Raw genomic sequence first — 19,363 nt, forward strand, 5'->3', positions numbered from 1 at the left:
AGACAAGCCTGGCCAATATGGTGAAATTCCATCTCTATTAAAAAAAAAAAATACAAAAATTAGGTGGGCATGGTGGCGGGTGCCTGTTAGTCCCAGCTACTTGGGAGGCTGAGGCAGAAGAATCACTTGAACCTGGGAGGCGGAGGTTGCAGTGAGCCAAGATCGCACCACTGCATTCCAGCCTGGGTGACAGAGTGAGACTCTGTTTCAAGAAAGAAAAAAGATAATAAATCTATTTCATGTGGAATGGAATTAAGACATTTTTAAAAACCTTCCTTTAAAGCTTATCATTTACAGTTTATTATATAAAAATAAAATGTTTTTAATCATATAGAAAAAGTACATAAAAAACATAAATTCGTTTTAGAAAGAAGTATCAGAAAACAATTTAAAATTCTGTGTATGTTGTGTGCCAGGTACTGATTTAAGAGCTTTACACACATTGACTCATTATTAGTTGTCACAACACCATGAGCTAGATATTATTATCATTCTCATTTTATAGACAAGACTCAGGCTCAAAAGGTTAAGTAACTTTCCCAAGGCTACAAAGCTAAGAAAGTGTGGCCAGCATCTGAGTTTAGGCAATCCGGCTCCAGAAGTTATGCTCTTAAATGCTCCCCATCTTCTCATACCCCCATGTCTCTGATTATGTTATTCCCCCTGCTTGGAAGGCTCTTAGGCTCATCCACCTGATTACTTCTTATTTGTCCTTCAAAACTGGTTAAATCCTGACTTTTTCAGAAGTGTTTCCTGATAACACCACCCCTTCCAGATGAATGAGAGATCCCTTGTTAGTAAACTTCTGGAATACCTGCCCATACTTCTATTGAAACATGTATTCTGAACACAGTATGTTTCCCCAACTAGATTGAGTTATTTGCAATGACTATTTTGATTATTTCTGCAACTCCAGAGTAGCAGAGTACCTGACACATAATGGGACTCTAATTAACCAAAAGATTAGTACAGATTAAAAGTATAAAAGAGGACTCAACACGGTGGCTCACACCTGTAATTCCAGCGATTTGGGAGGTCAAGGCAGGCAGATCATCTGAGGTCAGGAGTTTGAGACAAGCCTGGCCAGTCTGGCCAACATGGTGAAACCTCATCTCTACTAAAAATATAAAAATTAGCTGGGTGTGGTGGTGGGCACCTGTAATCCCAGCTACTTGGGAGGCTGACACAGGAGAATCACTTGAACACGGGAGTTGGAAATTGCAGTGAGCCAAGATCACATCATTGCATACCAGCCTGGGCGACAAAGGAAAGGATCCATCTCAAAAAAAAAAAAAAGTACATAAAAGAAAATATATCATTCAATTATCATAACTTATACGTCAATAAACAGGGAATCAGGTTGGGTGCAGTGGCTTACACCTGTAATTCCAGCACTTTAGGAGAACAAGGTAGAACAATCATTTGAGCCCAGGAGTTTGAGACCAGCCCAGGCAACATAATGGTACTTCATTTCTACAAAAAGTAGTAACAACACTGCCCCCCCAGAAAATAAAAGACTTTAACAATACATAAGAAATATTTATCTTTGTGAGGAGACATACATTAAAGTGAGACCATTACGTTAAAAAAAGGATACAAATTTTGATACAATGGAATCAGGGATTTCAGAGCACGGCTTGCATTTATAGCTGTTGCTCTAACCATAATGGGTAGAACCTTTCCATTCACAATAGCACCATCAAAAAGGGGACCAAAGAAAGGAACCTGATTGAGAAATAAGAACATAATTTCATATTCAAATTATAGACAGATTGTAAATAAATAAGAGCAATCAAGACACTCTGCATCCAAAGTTTTTTTGCTGCTTCTTTAGTTTTTCCTTCAGTAAAAATACTATTTGAATTCAATTCTTTTCTGTGATGGGTCACTCATACTAGGACAATGAAAAAAATGTCAAAGGTTCATAGGGTGTCTATTCAAAAGAACTATGTGCTTCATGTAACTGACTAAATAATTACACATTTAGCCAATTTTCAAATTTTACTAGTTTCAATTGTATACAAAAAGCCAACACAAGAAATATACTTCTTTTTCTCTACTGAATGAACAAAAGTAAAATATATACTTATAGCCAAGAAGTTATTTTTCATTATTTTTGAATAAGATTGGCATAAATAGCAGCTGAAGACAAGGACATGAGCTTCATGTGGATAAGATGGTAAATATTTTAGATTCTGTGGTCACATGCTGTCTCTGTTGTATATTCTTCAATTTTTTTTTTTTAAACCTCTTTAAGGCTGGACGTGGTGGTTCACACCAGAGTGGTAATCTCAGCACTCTGGGAGGCCAGATTACCTGAGGTCAAGGGTTCAAGACTAGCCTGACCAATATGGTGAAACTCATCTCTACTAAAAATACAAAAATTAGATGGGCATGGTGGTGGGTGTCTGTAGTCCCAGCTACTCGGGAGGCTGAGACAGGAGAATTGCTTGAACATGGGAGGTAGAGGATGCAGCGAGCTGAGATTGCACCACTGCACTCCAGCCTCAACCACAGAGTGAGAGTGAGACTCTGTCTCAAAACAAAAACAAAAACCACAACAAACAACAACAAAAACTATTTAAAAATGTAAAAAAAAAAATGCAATAAAAAATATATAAAGAAATTCAAATTAAAAAAAGTAAAATAATAATAATTTTAAAAACCCAAAACATTCTTAGCTTGGGCTGTATGAAACCAGGCTATGGGGGCCACAGGATGCTGACTGCTGCTGATTTAGGTGAACCCTTAAGAAACCTAAATTCATACATGAGAAGTTCATACATAAGAAACTTAATCCAATTCAAGGAATTCTGAAGCTTCATGATCAATTGTCAGATGTAGGTTTTCTAAAAACTGAAGAATTCAGTTAAAAAAAGGGAAGGAACACACCAAAAATACTACCAAACTTTCATTATCCTGGAAGAAAATGGTTCTGCAATAGCATGATTAAATTCTATGGCGCATATGGAAGACATCCAACTATAGGATAGGTGACTGAACCATTTGGCTTATTTTATTTTTTTCAATTTGTAGAATCCACATTTATTGAGTGACATGACTAATCATCATGTAATCTTAGCAAGACGTATCAACTAAAAATATAGGAATCATATATTCCTATTCTAAAAGAAATGACCTCTTAATTGTTTTTTTTAAGAAACTGTAATTATTCTCTTAATAGAAGAGTAAGCCCTTTTTGAGCTTGGTACAAAGGAACTTTCACTCTGGTACTACCTAGCCAAATCCCCCACTTGAACACAATTTCTTGCTATTTATTCTGTTTTAGCTTCTTCTGAACCAGGCTTAGGAAATCCACATAGCTACCAGGGTCTGTGCTACATTTACCCTCACTTTCACAACTTAATGCCTAGTCCAAATTTTCTTCTGAATATGGAAAGAAACCCACAAACCCCTACGGAACCAAAATCTATTATTAAAATGGAAGCTAAGAAGTTCTTACCTCTGGTTTTTTCATTATCTGAATACTGAACATGTGATTTTTCATTGGATATATTACAATAAGGACATCACCAAATTCTGTGGGAATAATTCCTCTCCTGTAGTCTCTAGTATGCTCTGACCAAACAATGTGCACTTCATCATTTCCCAAATGTCTCAACTGGAAAGACAAGAAAATAATTTATACTGCTTTATAAAAAGCTCTGTGAGTACAGTCATACAGTCACAGACAAAATACAACATAAAAAGGGGAGAAAGGAAATTAAAAAATTGTTAAACTGCACTTTGTCAGTTTTACATAAGAAACATAAACACTCAAAAACATCACGAGACACTGCAGAAGACCAATTTCAGTTGTCAATAATCAATGGGAAATAGAGAACTTAACATTTAAAAAGATTCACATATAGCCCAAACACTCTCCTTAACCAGCAACTGCGCGGATTCTCCACTAACAGATCTTTTAAAAGACTGTTTAAAGAAAAGTAATAGGCAACTCATAAATTGGATAATCCCCAACTGAGTAAGAGAAAGTTGATTATATTTGGTTTAACAAATTTACCAATTTATTTCATTGCCCATGAAACTAAAAAATTCTTCCAAATAGATGTCTTGAGAACAGTTAGAACCTCAAGATGTTATTTAAATGTTTGTGGTGCTTGCTTACAAAGGTGTTTCTGGCAATCAGAGAGTTAACACTAAGATAATTAAACTGTAAAAACACAAAACATTCAGAAGTTGGATTTCTAATAAGGCATTAGATAAATGAACTTAATGTCTTTAAGTCTTGAGTTTTCTTCATAGACACTACTATAGAATAATGCCCTTTATTATAAAATTTCATTATACTAGTATGTTTATTGATTCTGCCACTGAAAGCATTTGAGTCAACTTTTAGTGCAGATCTTACATGGGATTTCCATTAGCTTCAGATAACTAGACACACTACAGGTAGAAAGGTTTAGAAGAGTAAACCTGGGATAATTGTCATCAGCATTAACGCTATCAGCTAAAACACGGGCAATTTCTATTTCAGAAATATGTCATTTATTTTGGCTTAATGATGAACAGAGGATAGAAAAAAGAACTTAATATGTAATTTAAACAAAGAAAGGAGTTAAATATAATTAGTGAAAGCCTCTCTTCTGCCATTCCTTAATCCTGGAGTAACTCCTTATATACATACACAACTTGAATAATATAAATGTGTGGGACTTGGGCTTGTGACATTTTTAAAAAGCAAAAAAGATTACACAACTCAGAAAAGCCATGGCTTCATAATTTCATTTTTTAATCAAAATACTTTAAAAATATCCTTCCTATACAGCCGTCCCCATGTGTCAGCTTCCCTAATAGGTTTATGTTAACTGAATACAAAAGAAATGTGAAATAAATTTAACCAGGAGGGATGATCCAATCTAATTTTGATACATTAATGTCATATGCTGTACATGTTACAATAGCAGCCAGATCTAATACTAAGCTCCAGGCTATACTGAGATTTCCAAATGGCAGATTGTTCTAAGTGATATCAAGTATAATTGAAATAATAAACGATAGTAAAAGCTGAGCACACTGTCAGGAAGAATTTAGGTATTTACTTTTTAAAATTAAATGAGTTAGGTAAGGAAAGACAAGACAACTGAAATAATGCAGGTCTCAATTTACAGAAAATTCCTTTTATTTATCTGCTACATTAACCCTTGAACTCTTGCCAAAACTATCTATAATTTCTAGTGCCCACTTATCTAAAGAAATGAGAAAAAAGGGCAAGTGTACTTTTATCTTATAACTGAAGCTTGTTCAAATATCTTCTGTATGGTATTGAAAGTCTGTTAAATAAGTTTAATGGAAAAGAACAACATATTTTTGCCAAGCTGTTGTAATGAAGATTTCTGGCACAGAACGATGTACATAACAAAGTCATTCTAAACATGTTCAAACACTTTAAGGAAAAAGCTTCATAAAATCCCTTATCATTTATATTCAAATTCTAAAAAAGTAATTATTTTAGGCTGTCATAATGAGGCATTGTTTTTATATCTTTAAAATCTATTATATAGTAATTAGATACAAATTGAGAAACTGCTAATCATTGCTATGTGTCTTGGAAATTTTTGAAAGACTAATGAAAGAATGAATTTTTAATGGTTAAGAGTTAATAGAAATTTCAGGCATATGTATGTTTGACATACTTTATATATTATTTAATATTGTTTTTATTTATTCCTTATCGCTTATGGACTCTCAAGCTTGTGTCCTATGGGGTCTGGCACGGTGACTCACACTTGCAATCCCAGAGCTCTGGGAGTCTGAGGCAGGCAAATCAACTGAGGTCAGGAGTTCAAGACCAGCCTTACCAACATGGTGAAACTCCGTCTCTACTAAAAAAAAAAATTAGCCAGGTGTGGTGGCACATGTCTATAATCCCAGCTACTTGGGAGGCTGAAGAGAGAAGATTCTTTGAACCTAGAAGGCAGAAGTTTCAGTGAGCCAAGATTACTCAGCTGCATTCCAGCCTGTGTGACAGAGTGAGACTTCATCTCAAACAAACAAACAAAAAAGATTGTGTCCTATGTATAACCAGTAGGTTTTGCTATCCTCTGAAAACTACCAAAGAAGTTCCTACCTACATGTTTATTGACCCAGATGCTAATTCATTTCTGAAACAGAGTAGAAGACTTCTGTACATGGGATACATCTGTTAAAATGACTGGCAACCAAAGTATTCTTCCAAATTTCTTTCAACTGCTACTAAAGTCATTTTGGAACTCAAGGTACATAGCATAGGCTACAGATGACTATTATTAACTGAAGAAGATAAAGCAGCTAAATGAAATTCAACATGTGTACAAGTGAAGTTCTCAAATACACAAGAATGTTAATACTGGAAGAGATTTTAAAGTTCTAATTTCCCATCCGATACAGGAGCTTATGCCTGATAAGTAGATATCCTGCCTCTGCTTGAGTACTTCTAAGGTTGGGAATTTTATGAATTCACAAATCAGCCCATTTCTTATTTACTTATTTATTTATTTATTTTGAGAATGGAATTTCACTCTTGTTGCCCAGGCTAGAGTGCAATGGCGTGATCTTGGCTCACTGTAACCTCCACCTTCCAGGTTCAAGTGATTCTCCTGCCTCAGCCTCTCAAGTAGCTGGGATTACAGGCATCCAGCACCACACCCAGCTAATTTTTATATTTTTAGTAGAGATGGGGTTTTGCCATGTTGGCCAGGGTGATCTTGAAACTCCTGACCTCAGGTGATCTGCCTGCCTTGGCCTCCCAAAATGCTGAGATTATAGATGTGAGCTGTTGTGCCCAGCACCCATTTCATTTTTAAAGAGGTACAATCATTAGAACATCTTAATACAAAGCTAAAAACTGCATTCTGGATGCTAGTTCTTCCAAATTGAGTTTTACCAAATAAATCCAATCTGTATTCTATATATTATCTTTTCTGTTATCTGAAGGTCAGTCTAATATATATCTCACTTTTCCAGGTTAAAAGTGTTCTTCTTAGCTCCTCTTAGAGTTCACAAACATATTCATTATTTTGGGTTACTGTCTCAGTTTACTGATGTTTTTGTTAAACTGCTGTGTATGGAATAGAATACAACATCAACACATGCTCCGGATAATACAGCAAACCCACAGTGAGGCTGGTTTCTTCCTTTGGTCTGTTCAATAAATTATTCTCTGCATTTTAAAAATGATGGCTCTAATGGAACTTGTAGTAAATTCAAACTTCTAAGTCTTTTTCTTGCAAAGTTCTTTTAAGCTGGTACAATTGACTGCTAGAACTAAAGGGGTTTCATATTTATTCTTACTAAATTTTCCGTTGCCAGGTTCAGATGATCATTAAGCTTATGAAGGTTTATTGTTAGCCTGACTCTGCTGTTCCACATGCTGGCTCTCTCCTAGAGTTGGGCTATCCTTAAGTTCAAATTCCAATGTCTTCATTTACATTTTGGAAAAAAATGTCAAATGGGAAAGGCTTGGTTAAGAGCCTTATACTGAGTCATTACAGACTTTCCTCCTAGACAAAAAAAATCCACAAAACTCTAGATTTATTAAAGGTATTTATTAAGTGCTTACTGTAACAATTCATTAAATTTCTACAACAATGCTACGAAGTAGTAATAATTATTACCTCTATTTGTACAGGTGAGGAATTGAAGCTTAAAAGGATGAAGCAACTCACCTAAGGTCATACAAATAGTTAAGTGGCAAAGCCAGGATTCAAACCCAGGCAGGCTGGTTCCAGAACCTATATGTAAGTACCTCCCTATATTGCTTCTTGTTAAATAATTAATTTACATGCTATGAATATGATTATACAATCAATCATGAATATATTTACCAAACTTATTAAGACCACATTTCTTCAACTTGTCCACAAAAAGCAACTTTGTTAAATGCTTTATTATAGTCTATGGTTTTCCCTAATCTAGTAATCCTATTAAAACAAATTAAGCTATTTTGATGTGATTTGTTATGGTGAACTCATGGTGGCTCCTAGTGATCACTACACTTCATTATCTAAGTGCTCACAAACCATCTGTTTAATAATCCTATTTCGCCAGGCACTGACATGAAGCTCATGAATGTTGGTAATTTCTATAGTCCGGGGCCTGCTCCATGTTCTCTTGTGAAAATCAGATGTTTACCCATTGCTACAGACTGAATGTTTGCATCCCGTTCACCCCTCAAATTCATATCCTAAAATCCTAATCCCCAATGTGATGTATTGTAAGGTAGGGGACTCTGGGAGGTGATTAGGTTATGAGGGCACCTTTATAAGGGACTAGTGCCCTTATAAAAGATACCCCAGAGAGCTTACTTGACTCTTCTCATATTATATATAAAGTAACAATGAGAAGATGGTCATCTGTGAACCAGAGGGTGGTCCCTCACCAGACAATGAATCTGTCAGCATCTTGATCTTAGGTTTCCCAGCCCCCAGAACTGTGTGAAATAAATTTCTGTGGTTTATAAGCCATCCAGTCTATGGTAATTTTGTTATACCAGCCTGAATGGACTAAGACATTCATCTTATGGCAATGCACTCATTCTCCATGATTACCAACAGGAATTCCAGAGTCAATTCCAGATCTCCTCAGTGCCACATAATACCATTCATCTGCAGGGCTGGAGACTAGAATTCTTGTAAAGTAACTATATTATGTCCCTACTAAATCAGTTTATCCTTCTGACTTCCCCATTTCTGTTAAAAGTACTTAACAACTAATTAAAATCATTCAGGATTAAAACCTGAAAGTCTTTTAGTCTTTTTTGATTCCTCTTGGTTTTCCTTACTACATCTCTAATGAGCTCATTTTTTTTAAAAAAAAAAGCATTATATTCCTTGTTTCTACTTTCCTTCCTATTCCTCTACTGCTGTCCTAGATCACATGCTACTCATCCTACATAACTGGACTAATTCATGAGTTCTTTTTTTTTTTTCTTTTGAGACGGAGTTTCGCTCTTGTTACCCAGACTGGAGTGCAATGGCGCGATCTCGGCTCACTGCAACCTCCGCCTCCTGGGTTCAGGCAATTCTCCTGCCTCAGCCTCCTGAGTAGCTGGGATTACAGGCACATGCCACCATGCCCAGCTAATTTTTTGTATTTTTAGTAGAGACGGGGTTTCACCTTGTTGACCAGGATGGTCTCGATCTCTCGACCTCCTGATCCACCTGCCTTGGCCTCCCAAAGTGCTGGGATTACAGGCCTGAGCCACCGCGCCCGGCCACGATTCACGAGTTCTTAAAAAGTCTTTTCTCTCTTCCCTCCCTCCCTCCTTCATATCCACCTTCTTTCATTCATGACCAAATATTGAGAGCTGACCGAATGCTAGCTTTTGCAGATGCAACAATGAGTAAAAACAGACATGGTCTCTGTTCTCAAAGCTTTGTGTACAGTGGAGGAGACAGAGTAAAATAACCATACAATAAATAAATAAATAAATAAATAAATAATTTAAAAATACAAATGATGCTCTAAATGTATTTTTCAGAATGAAAACAACAAAGGACATGGATCTGTAATACTTCTTGAACTAAAAACTGAAGAACATACAGAAGTTAATTAGGTTAGGCAGTTACTTTAGGAAATAGGGATATATGTGTAGAAACTGTAGCTTAGTATTCCTACTGCCCCAAGTCCCCATTTTTTCCCCCATCTTTCAGGCACTTACACTTGGTAAAACACACTCTATGATATACCCCTCAATCATGAGAGAAAACATGTTTTAATATACTAATAGTCATACATATTTTCCTACATTCACTTACTGTTTATATTATTCATTTTTAGCAATCAGGAGAAGTTTCTTGAAAACAGCAGGCATAGCATCCAATATTATACCTTAGCACAGCAGGCAGTCAATAAGTACTGCTAATTTTTTTTTTTGAGATGGAGTCTTGCTTTGTTACCCAGGCTAGAGTGCAGTGGCGCAATCTCAGCTCACTGCAACCTCCAACTCCTGGATTCAAGTGATTCTTCTGTCTTAGCCTCCCGAGTAGCTGGGACTACAGGCGTGTGCCACCACGCCCAGCTAATTTTTTGTATTTTTAGTAGAGATGGGGTTTCACGGTGTTAGCCAGGATGGACTCAATCTCCTGATCTTGTGATCCGCCAACCTCAAACTCTCAAAGTGCTGGGATTACAGGCATAAGCCACTGTATCCAGCCAATATTGCTATTAAAAAGATAATATAACAATACTTATCTTGCATTTTTTTTCCCTGTCATTACCTAGTGCATAGCATAAAAATATAATTATCTGCAGTTATGGCATTTATTTAAATTGTCACTTTGATAAAGACAAAGGTGTCTATAGATATTTTCATTTGTGGCTATGGTAGCTATGGTAATTCACTGAAGAGACATTTGTTAAATGCAATAGGCCTGGTACTAGTTGCTAGAGATGTAGTAGTAAGCAAGAGACAAATCCTTGTTCTCATGACATTGATATTCTAATGGGAGGAGTCAGATAAACATATACAAAAATAAACAAGTAAGATAACTTTACATGGAGATAACTCTATTAAGAAAATAATATAGGGTCATATGATAAAGTTCCTGACTAGAAGGGAGCTTCTTTAGCTAGGATGTCTAAAAAAGTCTTTCTGAGAAACTGTCATGTGAGTTTGAGAATAGAACAATTAGAATGAGAAAGCCTGATAATGTGGAGAAAAAACATTTAAAAACCGAGAGAGTAGTAAGTGTACAGAGCCCTTAAGATATGAGTAAGTTTGACATGTTGGAAGGTAGAATGACAGTCAGTGAGTCCAGATGACGGTAAATTAAAAGGAAAATGACAGGAGATGAGATCCAGAGATAGGCAGGCTGGCAGGGCCAAATCAGGTAGGGCCATAGTGGGGAATTAGAATTTTATTCCCTATACAATGAGAGGCCACTGCTATCTCACACACATAACATTCACTGTGGTGAGATAGTTACAATGAACTACTTATATTTTCTGCTTTCTCAATCTTCTATTCTTGTCATCAAAAGTATGTATGCAAAAATTGGAGGTAGAGGCAGAGTTTTTTCTATAAGGTTATATTTGGGACTCAATGAGTATAATTTCACAGCATTTATTAACTAAAATCCTAACTTCACTTTTACTAAAATAATGAAAAAATTTAAAAAAATTCCTTATATTTTTTTGAACAAATTCATTTTCCAGACTATATTTAGCATATAGTTCTGTATAAAATAAAGAAAAACAGATTTAAAATAAAAAATCAGACCAAGCAGCACTACAAGGTTCATTTATTTGCAAAACTATTATGACTAAATTTCAAGACAGAAAATGAAACACTACACTAATAAACATTACACTAATACGATTTCAGAGGAAATGGACTTAAATAAAGTGCTTCTTTCCCCCTATTTTGGGGGGTCCAGGAAATGAAAGATAGACTAGAGAGTTCAACTAAGTATGTTACAATTATCTCAACTTCATCTTCATCAAACTTCTAAAAGGATGATTCAGCTACCTATGAAGCAGAGTATCAGCAAGTGGCCAGAACAAGGAGACAGAGGAAATGAGAGGCTCCTGTGAACACTTTATACCAATGCTTGCAGCACTTTTGATTTTTAGGGGTGAATACACTCAGTTAAGTGGAAATTATTTTTAACCATTTTCCATCAGTCTTCCTCAGGTAGAGATAGTTTATAGAACAGACTGCTTAGACTGGAGTTATATCATGATTTCTATATGGTGGTACCACATTTCTAAGAAAAACTTAGTAGGCCGAATGGTTAATTTGCTCAAGAAGTATAGTCTTACATTGTAAATATTCTGCCGCCACTGTTTTGAGCCTTGAAAGAGCCTTCTCTTCACAAGAAATACAAATGCTATATTTAAATAGGTCCAAGGATATTTACTTCTCATTCTGAGAAAATAAAATGTTTGAAAATAATTTACAAATCACATATTTTAAATAAAAAGTCAGAACTAAAATTAGTTTCTATAAAATGAATATAAATGATTTTCTCCTACCAAGTTTAAAGCAAAGGAGCAGAGTCATAAATAATTCTAGCTTGCCAGAGGCATGGCTATTTCTTTATACTGACTGCCGACTACCTAATTTAATTAGAGGTATTAAACTCCTTGCTGAGGTCAACAAGCCTTACTTCCTCCAATATTACACTTCAACCAGTGCTCATTAATGTGTCTACTGAATGGATTAACACACCTAAAGATATATGTACAAAGGACAGGGGGGACAACCTAATGATATCCAATTGTTCATTTATAATAGGATACATGTTCTAGGCCTCAACTTATTACCACTAATGTGGAATTTATTAAATTCAGGAGAAAAAATACCAATACAGAAAGTGATTTTTTATCAAGGAGAACTGGTATAAGACTACTGGCTTCTATGATTAAGTTTAAACATTTAACCTATCAAAAATAACGTGATACTAAAATAAAACTAAAATATAAGCCTGCTACTTAGAATTTTATATACTAGAACTCTGAGGAACAGATTACAGGCAAGAGTCATTAAGTATAGGGAAATGGGAAACATCAGCATATAGAGAAATAAATGTTTATAAGGTTTTAAAAAATTTCTATGAAAAGAAGGTTTAGGCTAATTATACTGAATTATGAGATCAAATAAAAATACCCTTTCTGCTGGACTTGAAAGTTGCTATTGTTTCTTGACAGAGAATGGCAGTGTCAAGACGTATATGACTACATTGTTCATGCATATAAAGTTGAAACGTGGCATTAGTTTGACATTGACAGAGTAGATTTTACTTAAATTGATTTAAATTTCTACTAGAGAAAATAAGACATTTCTCCAAAGAGTATATACAAATGAGCAATGAGCACATGAAAAGATGTTCAATATCATTGGAAGAGAAATGCAAATCAAAACCACAATAAAATATCATTTCCCACCTACTACTATGGCTATAATTATTTTTTAAAAAACAGAAAATAACAAATGTTGGCAAAAATGTGGAAAATTGCAACCCTTAGGCATGCCTGGTGGAAATGTAAAATGATGCAGTTGCCGTGGAAAACAGTCTGACAACCTCTCAGAAAGCTAAATATATAATTACCATATAACCCCAGTGATTCCATTCCTTGCTATATATAGCTAAATTGAAAATAGGGATTCAAATAAATATTTGTATGCCAATGTTTGCTGCAACATTGTTTACAAGAACCAAAAGATGGAAACAACCCAATTTCCAGTTACAGATGAATGGATAAATAAAATGAGGTATATACTTGCAACAGAATATTATTTCGCCTTAAAAAGGAATAAAGGTCTGATATATGCTATAACATGAATGAATCTTGAAAACATGTCAAATAAGATAGGCACAAAAGGATACATATTGTATGATTCCACTTACATGAGGTTCATGTAATTCACAGAACAGGTAGATTAGAGGTTACCAGGGCTAGAGGAAGGAGGAATGGGGAGTTACTGTTTAATGGGTGCAAAGTTGCAGTTTGAAAACTTTTTAAAATTCTGGAACAACAATAACAACAAAATACAAAGACTTCTGGGTCTTCTGGTTTGTTGTACAGTATATAAAGGTTTGAAGTAACCATTTTGATCTGACAACAAGTAAAAAGCTGAACAAACTGAAATCAACAATTCTTTTTAGATACATTAGAGAGGTGAAGTCACAGGACAAATGCTCCCCTCCCCATTCCTGGTGTCTGACTGGAGAGAGACATAATCACAGCTGACTGATGGGATATAGTGCCAGTGTAGGAAAATCTGAATTAAAACTGAACTGCTGGAAGCTCAGTGTGGACAAATCTTAAGAGTTAAAAACTCCAGGAGAAACCAGTCTTAGGGAGAAACTCCCCTACTTTTTGGAGTTTTATTTCCAAGAGCCCTACCAGGTCCTTATGGTGAATAATAGAGAAAAATACCCTCTTGCTTTATGGAGGGGGAGGGGAAAACAATTATTTGAAACACACCAAAACATTCTGTTCTTTAAAAGGCCTGCCCTCAGGAGAAACTATTTTACCAAAGCCTACTGAGAGAAGAATAATAGCCAACTCTGACTCCTCGGAATGTCATACTATCCCATCTAAGGGGAGGGACTGAAAAACACTGGTGAAATTCATAATCCAGGGCCACAGGCTCAGCAAAAGACTGAAACCTAATTGTGGGACAATGGAGTGTTTCCCCTTCCCCTACACATCACCACCATACCACTGAAGGCATGTTTACCAGAGTTCATTTTACCTGGCATATGTTCAGATTTCAATAAAAAATTGCAAGGCAAAAAAACATAGTCTTTAATTAAAGAGACTGAATAAGCATCAGAATGGAATAAGCACCAGAGTCAGATGTGGCAGGGATGCTAGAATTATCAGACCAGGAATTTAAAACAACTATGGTTAATATGCTAGGTGGCTCTAATGGAAAAAGTAGACAACAACATGTAAGAACAGATGGACAAGGTATGTAGAGATACGGAAATTCTAGGAAAAAATATCAAGAAAAATGCTAGAATTAAAAAAACACTGGAACAGAAATTTTAAAATGCCTTGGACAGGCTCATTCACAGACTAGACACAGCTGAGGAAAGAATCTCTGAGCTTCAAGATATCTCAATAGAAACCCCTCAAACAGAAAAGCAAAGAGAAAAAAGACATATTCAGAACAGAATATGCAAAAACTGTGGATTACCATGAAAGATGTAAATACATATAATGGGAATACTGAAAGAAGAAGAAAGAAAAAAAGAAACAGAAGCAATATTTGAAGCAATAATACCTGAGAATCTCCTCAACTTAGTGTCAGTCATCAAACCCAGATCCAGGAAGTTCAGTGAACACCAAGCAGGGTAAATGTCAAAAAACTACATCTAGGTACATTGTATTTAAACTCAAAATATCATGGAGAAAGAACAAATTCTTCAAAGAAGGCAGACGGAAAAAAATCTTACCTACAGAGTAGCAAGGATAAAAATTACTTCTGACATCTCAGAAATTACATAAGCAAGAAGAGAGGTGAGTGAAATATTTATTGAGAGAGCTAAAACATACCACACACTTAGAATTCTGTACCCTGTGAAATTATCCTTCAAAAGTGAAAAATAAGACTTTCTCAGACAAACAAAAATTGAGGGAGTTTGCTGCCTATAGACCTACCTCACAAGAACTGTTAAAGCAAGTCCCTGAGAGAGAAGAAAAACATTTAGGTCAGAAACTTGGATCTACATAATGGAAGGAAGAGCATGACAGAATGAATAAATGAGGGTAAATTAAAACTTTTACTTTTCTTAGTCATAATTAGTTTAACAGAACATAGTTTAATAATAGCAATGTATTTTAATATTTATGCTCATATTCATATATACAGGCTTACATATACTTCTATTAAGTGAAATGGATGACAGCAATGATATAAGGGACGGGAAGGAGGGATTAGGAATACTGTGTTATTACTGCAAGCAGAAATATATAAGCAGTACAGTATAATTTTTTTTTTTTTTTGAGACAGGGTCTCACTTTGTCACCCAAATTGGAGTGCAGTGGTGTGATCCTGGCTCACTGCAGACTCAAACTCCCCAGATTCAGGTGATCTTCTCACCTCAGCCTCCCAAGGTGCTGGGACCACAGGTAACCACCACCATGCTTGGCTAATGTTTGTGTTTCTTGTAGAGATGAGGTTTCACCATGCTGCCCAGGCTGGTCTTGAACTCCTGGACTCAACTGATCTGCCAGCCTCTGCCTCCCAAAGTGCTGGGATTACAGGTGTTAGCCACTGCACCCAGCTGGTATAGTGTAATTTGAAAGTGGACTTGGAACGTAGATTAACTATAAATGTACAGCGTAAACGCTATAGCAATCACTAAAAAAAGTTAAAAAAAAGAAGCATAATTAATATGTTGAGAGACAACAGAATCACATAAAATGCTCAATTAAAACCAGAAAAGGCAGAAAAAGCATAAAAGACAAAAATAGGAACAAAGAACAAGGGCAACAATAGAAGAAGTAGAATATAGTAGACAGAAATAGAAAACAGTAAAGAATATACTAGCTATTAATTCAACTATATTAATAATCACTTTAAACATCAATGTTATATCAATTAAAAGATATTGCCAGAGTGGAGCTAAAAATATGACCCAACTATACACTGTCTACAAGAAACTCTCTATAAAGACAAATAAAGACTAAAAGTAAAAAGATATACCATGTAACACTAATCAAAATAAAGCAGGAGTAGCTATATTAATTTCAGACAGAACAGACTTCAGAGCAAGCAAGTTATCAGGGATAAAGAGGGGGTCATATAATAAAGGAGTCAATACTAAAAGATGACATAGTGATCCTTACATATAGGTGCCTAATAATGAAGCATCAAAACGTAAGCAGCAAAAACTGACAGAACTTCAAACTCACATGTAACATTCACCAAGATACACCGTATTGTGGGCCATCAAACAAACCTTCACAAATTCAAAAGAACAGAAATCATAAAATGTCTGCTCTCAAACAGTGGAATTAAATTAGAAATGAGGATGATGATAAGGGGAGGGAGGGAGGAAAATTATAAATAAGTAACAGAAAGATAGCTGGAAAACCCCAAAATACCTGGAGATTAAACAACATACTTGTTAAAAACACATGGCTCAAAGAAGGGATCTCAAAAGAAATTAAGAAATATTTTGAACCAAATGAAAATGAAAAAGTTCTGGAAAGAGATAGTGGTGATGATTGCAAAACACTGTTAAGAGTACTTAAAGTCAATGAATTTGTTAAAAATGATTTCAAAAATGGTTAAAATGAACTTAATCTCTAATAAATTTAGTGCATAAAATTTTCACCATTTCAGAGTACAAGTTTAATTAGAACTCCCTTCCACAACTTTTTTTTTTTGAGACAGAGTCTCACTCTGTTGTCCAGGCTGCAGTGCAGTGGTGCAATCTTGGCTCACTGCAACCTTCACCTCCCAGGTTCAAGCAATTTTCCTGCCTTAGCCTCGCGAATAGCTGGGACTACATGTGCGTGCCACCACACTCAGCTAATTTTTCTATTTTTAGTACAGATGAGGTTTCACTATGTTGGCCAGGATGGCTGAAATCTCTTGGCCTTGCGATCTGCCGGCCTTGGCCTTCCAAAGTGTTGGGATTATAGGTGCAAGCCACCACACAGGGCCAACAATTCTTAAATGGTGCTAACATCTCTAAAATTTGTCTTACTTGCTATGATAAAGGATTGTTAAACATCCATTTCAAATGCTTCCTTTTAAAATAATTAAGGAGTCTTGTGCCTATTCTGAGGAAAACAGACATCTTATTTGACATTTCTACAAAAGTCACAGGAATAAAGTATCAAATCCCATGTAATTACCAAGTTTAATACAGTGAAGTAAAAATATCCTGACATAGTTTTCTTTAATAAAAAAGGCATTTTAATAGAAAATCATATACTTTGTTCCACTCTTAGGTTTGCAATCTAAGATACTATTAATTTTTACAAATTAAAACCATGATGAGATATCCTCTCTCACACCTATTAGAATGGGTATTATCAAAAAGACAAAATGTAATGGCAAGGATGTGGAGAAAAGGGGACTTTGGCACATAGGTGGTAGGAATTTAAATTAGTACAGCCATTATGGAAAACAGTATGGGGGTTCTTCAAGAAATTTAAAATTAGAACTATCATATGATCTAGCAATCCCACTACTGGGTATATATCCAGAGAAAATGAAATCAGTGTGTCAAAGAGATTATCTACACTCACATTCAGTGCAGCCTTATTCACAATAACCAAGATATGGAATCAATCAAGAGTCCATCAGTTGATGAATGGATAAAGAAAATATGGTGTATATATATATATATATATATATATATATATAATGGAACACTATTCAACCACAAAAAAGAAGGAAATCCTGTGATTTATAAAAACATGGATCAACCTGGAGGACACTGTGTTAGGTAAAGTAAGCCAGGCACAAAAAGACAATGCATGATCTCACTTTTAAGTGGAATCTAAAGAAGTTAAACTCATAGAAAGATGGAGTACAATAAGTCCTCACTTAATGCCATCAATAAGTTCTTGGAAACTATGTCTTTAATCTAACAGCAGGCCTTCAAATAATGTCATTTCCTTCATAGTTTCATTATAAGGTTGATGATAAAATACAATTGGTTTCATCATATGTCATTTTCCTTAAACGGAAGGAATCAAAGTTTATGGGGAACAGTATGAAACTGGAGAAGAAGCTGGTCAAAGGACACAAAATTTCAGTTAAGATGAATGAGTTAAAGAGAGTTATTGCACACCACAATGACTATAGTTAACAACAACATGCTATATACTTGAGAATTGCTAAGAGAATAGATTTTAAGTGTTCTCACCGTGAAAAACTGGTACGTGAGGTAATGCATATTTTAATTAGCTTGATTTAGCTATTGCACAACGTTTACACATATGAAAACGTGTTATATACCATAAATATACACAATTTCAATATATTAATTAAAAATAAATAATATTTTAAAAAGACATATATAAGAAAAGAAAGGGTACTGATTACTAAGACAGTCACTATTGTACGACAGTAGAATAGTAATATACTATCAATTTTAGACCCTACTTTGGGGCTTAAAAGTTGTATCCATGGAGCCATGATTAAAATTACTTACTTATTTACTTATTTATTTATTTTTGAGACAGTGTCTCACTATGTCACTGAGGCTGGAGTACAGTGGTACAGTCTTGGTTCACTGCAGCCTCAAACTCCTGGACTCAAGCAGTCTTCCCACCTCAGCCTCCAAACAGCTGGGACTACAGGCACACACCTCCTTGCTTGGCCAATTTTTTTGGTAAGGACAGGGTGTCACTATGTTACCCAGGCTGGCCTCAAACTCCTAGGCTCGAGCAATCCTTCCAAAGTGCTGGGATTACAAGTGTGAACCACTGTGCCTGGCTTATTTATCTTTTTATACTGTACTTCAACTGTCTCTAATTTGGGTATGATTTATTTTCATAGAGATTTAAAATTAGTTCATGGAAAAAATGGTTTACGTGAAGTTTTAACGAACCTTTATTTTATTCCCGATTCTATTTAACATCATATACTATTACCAGTATTCATGGCTCATCTTGTACTTCTAAAAAGCGTATGCCAAAAAAGTCCATAGCAAACTTCATATTGAGTATGCTTCCCCAGACTTATTAATTACCACTACCCCTACCACTCATTGTACTCTAACTAGTACCCATATATTAGTTTTCCTAGCTATTATTGATCAGGCAATTTGTAACAATATTCTAAAATGTAAACAAAAGGCATAAAAAGTAGCTCACATAGTTTGGCTTTGTGTCCCCAACCAAATCTCATCTTGAATTGTAATCACTGGGTATTGAGGAAGGAACC

General features: G+C 35.3%; 1 protein-coding gene across 13 annotated transcripts in view; it reads right to left on the reverse strand.

Moving 5' to 3' along the window:
* RALGAPA1 (Ral GTPase activating protein catalytic subunit alpha 1) overlaps nt 1-19,363 on the reverse strand; it is a 282,216-nt gene that overhangs the window by 31,140 nt on the left and 231,713 nt on the right. For 9 of the 13 annotated variants that reach the window (XM_074393365.1, XM_074393366.1, XM_074393363.1 and 6 more), the window contains 2 exons: nt 3,464-3,622; nt 1,598-1,725 (listed from right to left, as the gene is read on the reverse strand). In XM_074393365.1, the coding sequence (XP_074249466.1) occupies nt 1,598-1,725; nt 3,464-3,622 (287 nt within the window). Of the gene's footprint in view, nt 1-1,597; nt 1,726-3,463; nt 3,623-11,218; nt 15,818-19,363 lie in introns of those variants that run through there. The other 4 variants (XR_012516229.1, XM_074393368.1, XM_074393367.1 and 1 more) reach the window with 2 other exon arrangements.

This window comes from Saimiri boliviensis, chromosome 2, assembly GCF_048565385.1.
Source record: "Saimiri boliviensis isolate mSaiBol1 chromosome 2, mSaiBol1.pri, whole genome shotgun sequence".
NCBI classification, from domain to species: Eukaryota; Metazoa; Chordata; class Mammalia; order Primates; family Cebidae; genus Saimiri; species Saimiri boliviensis.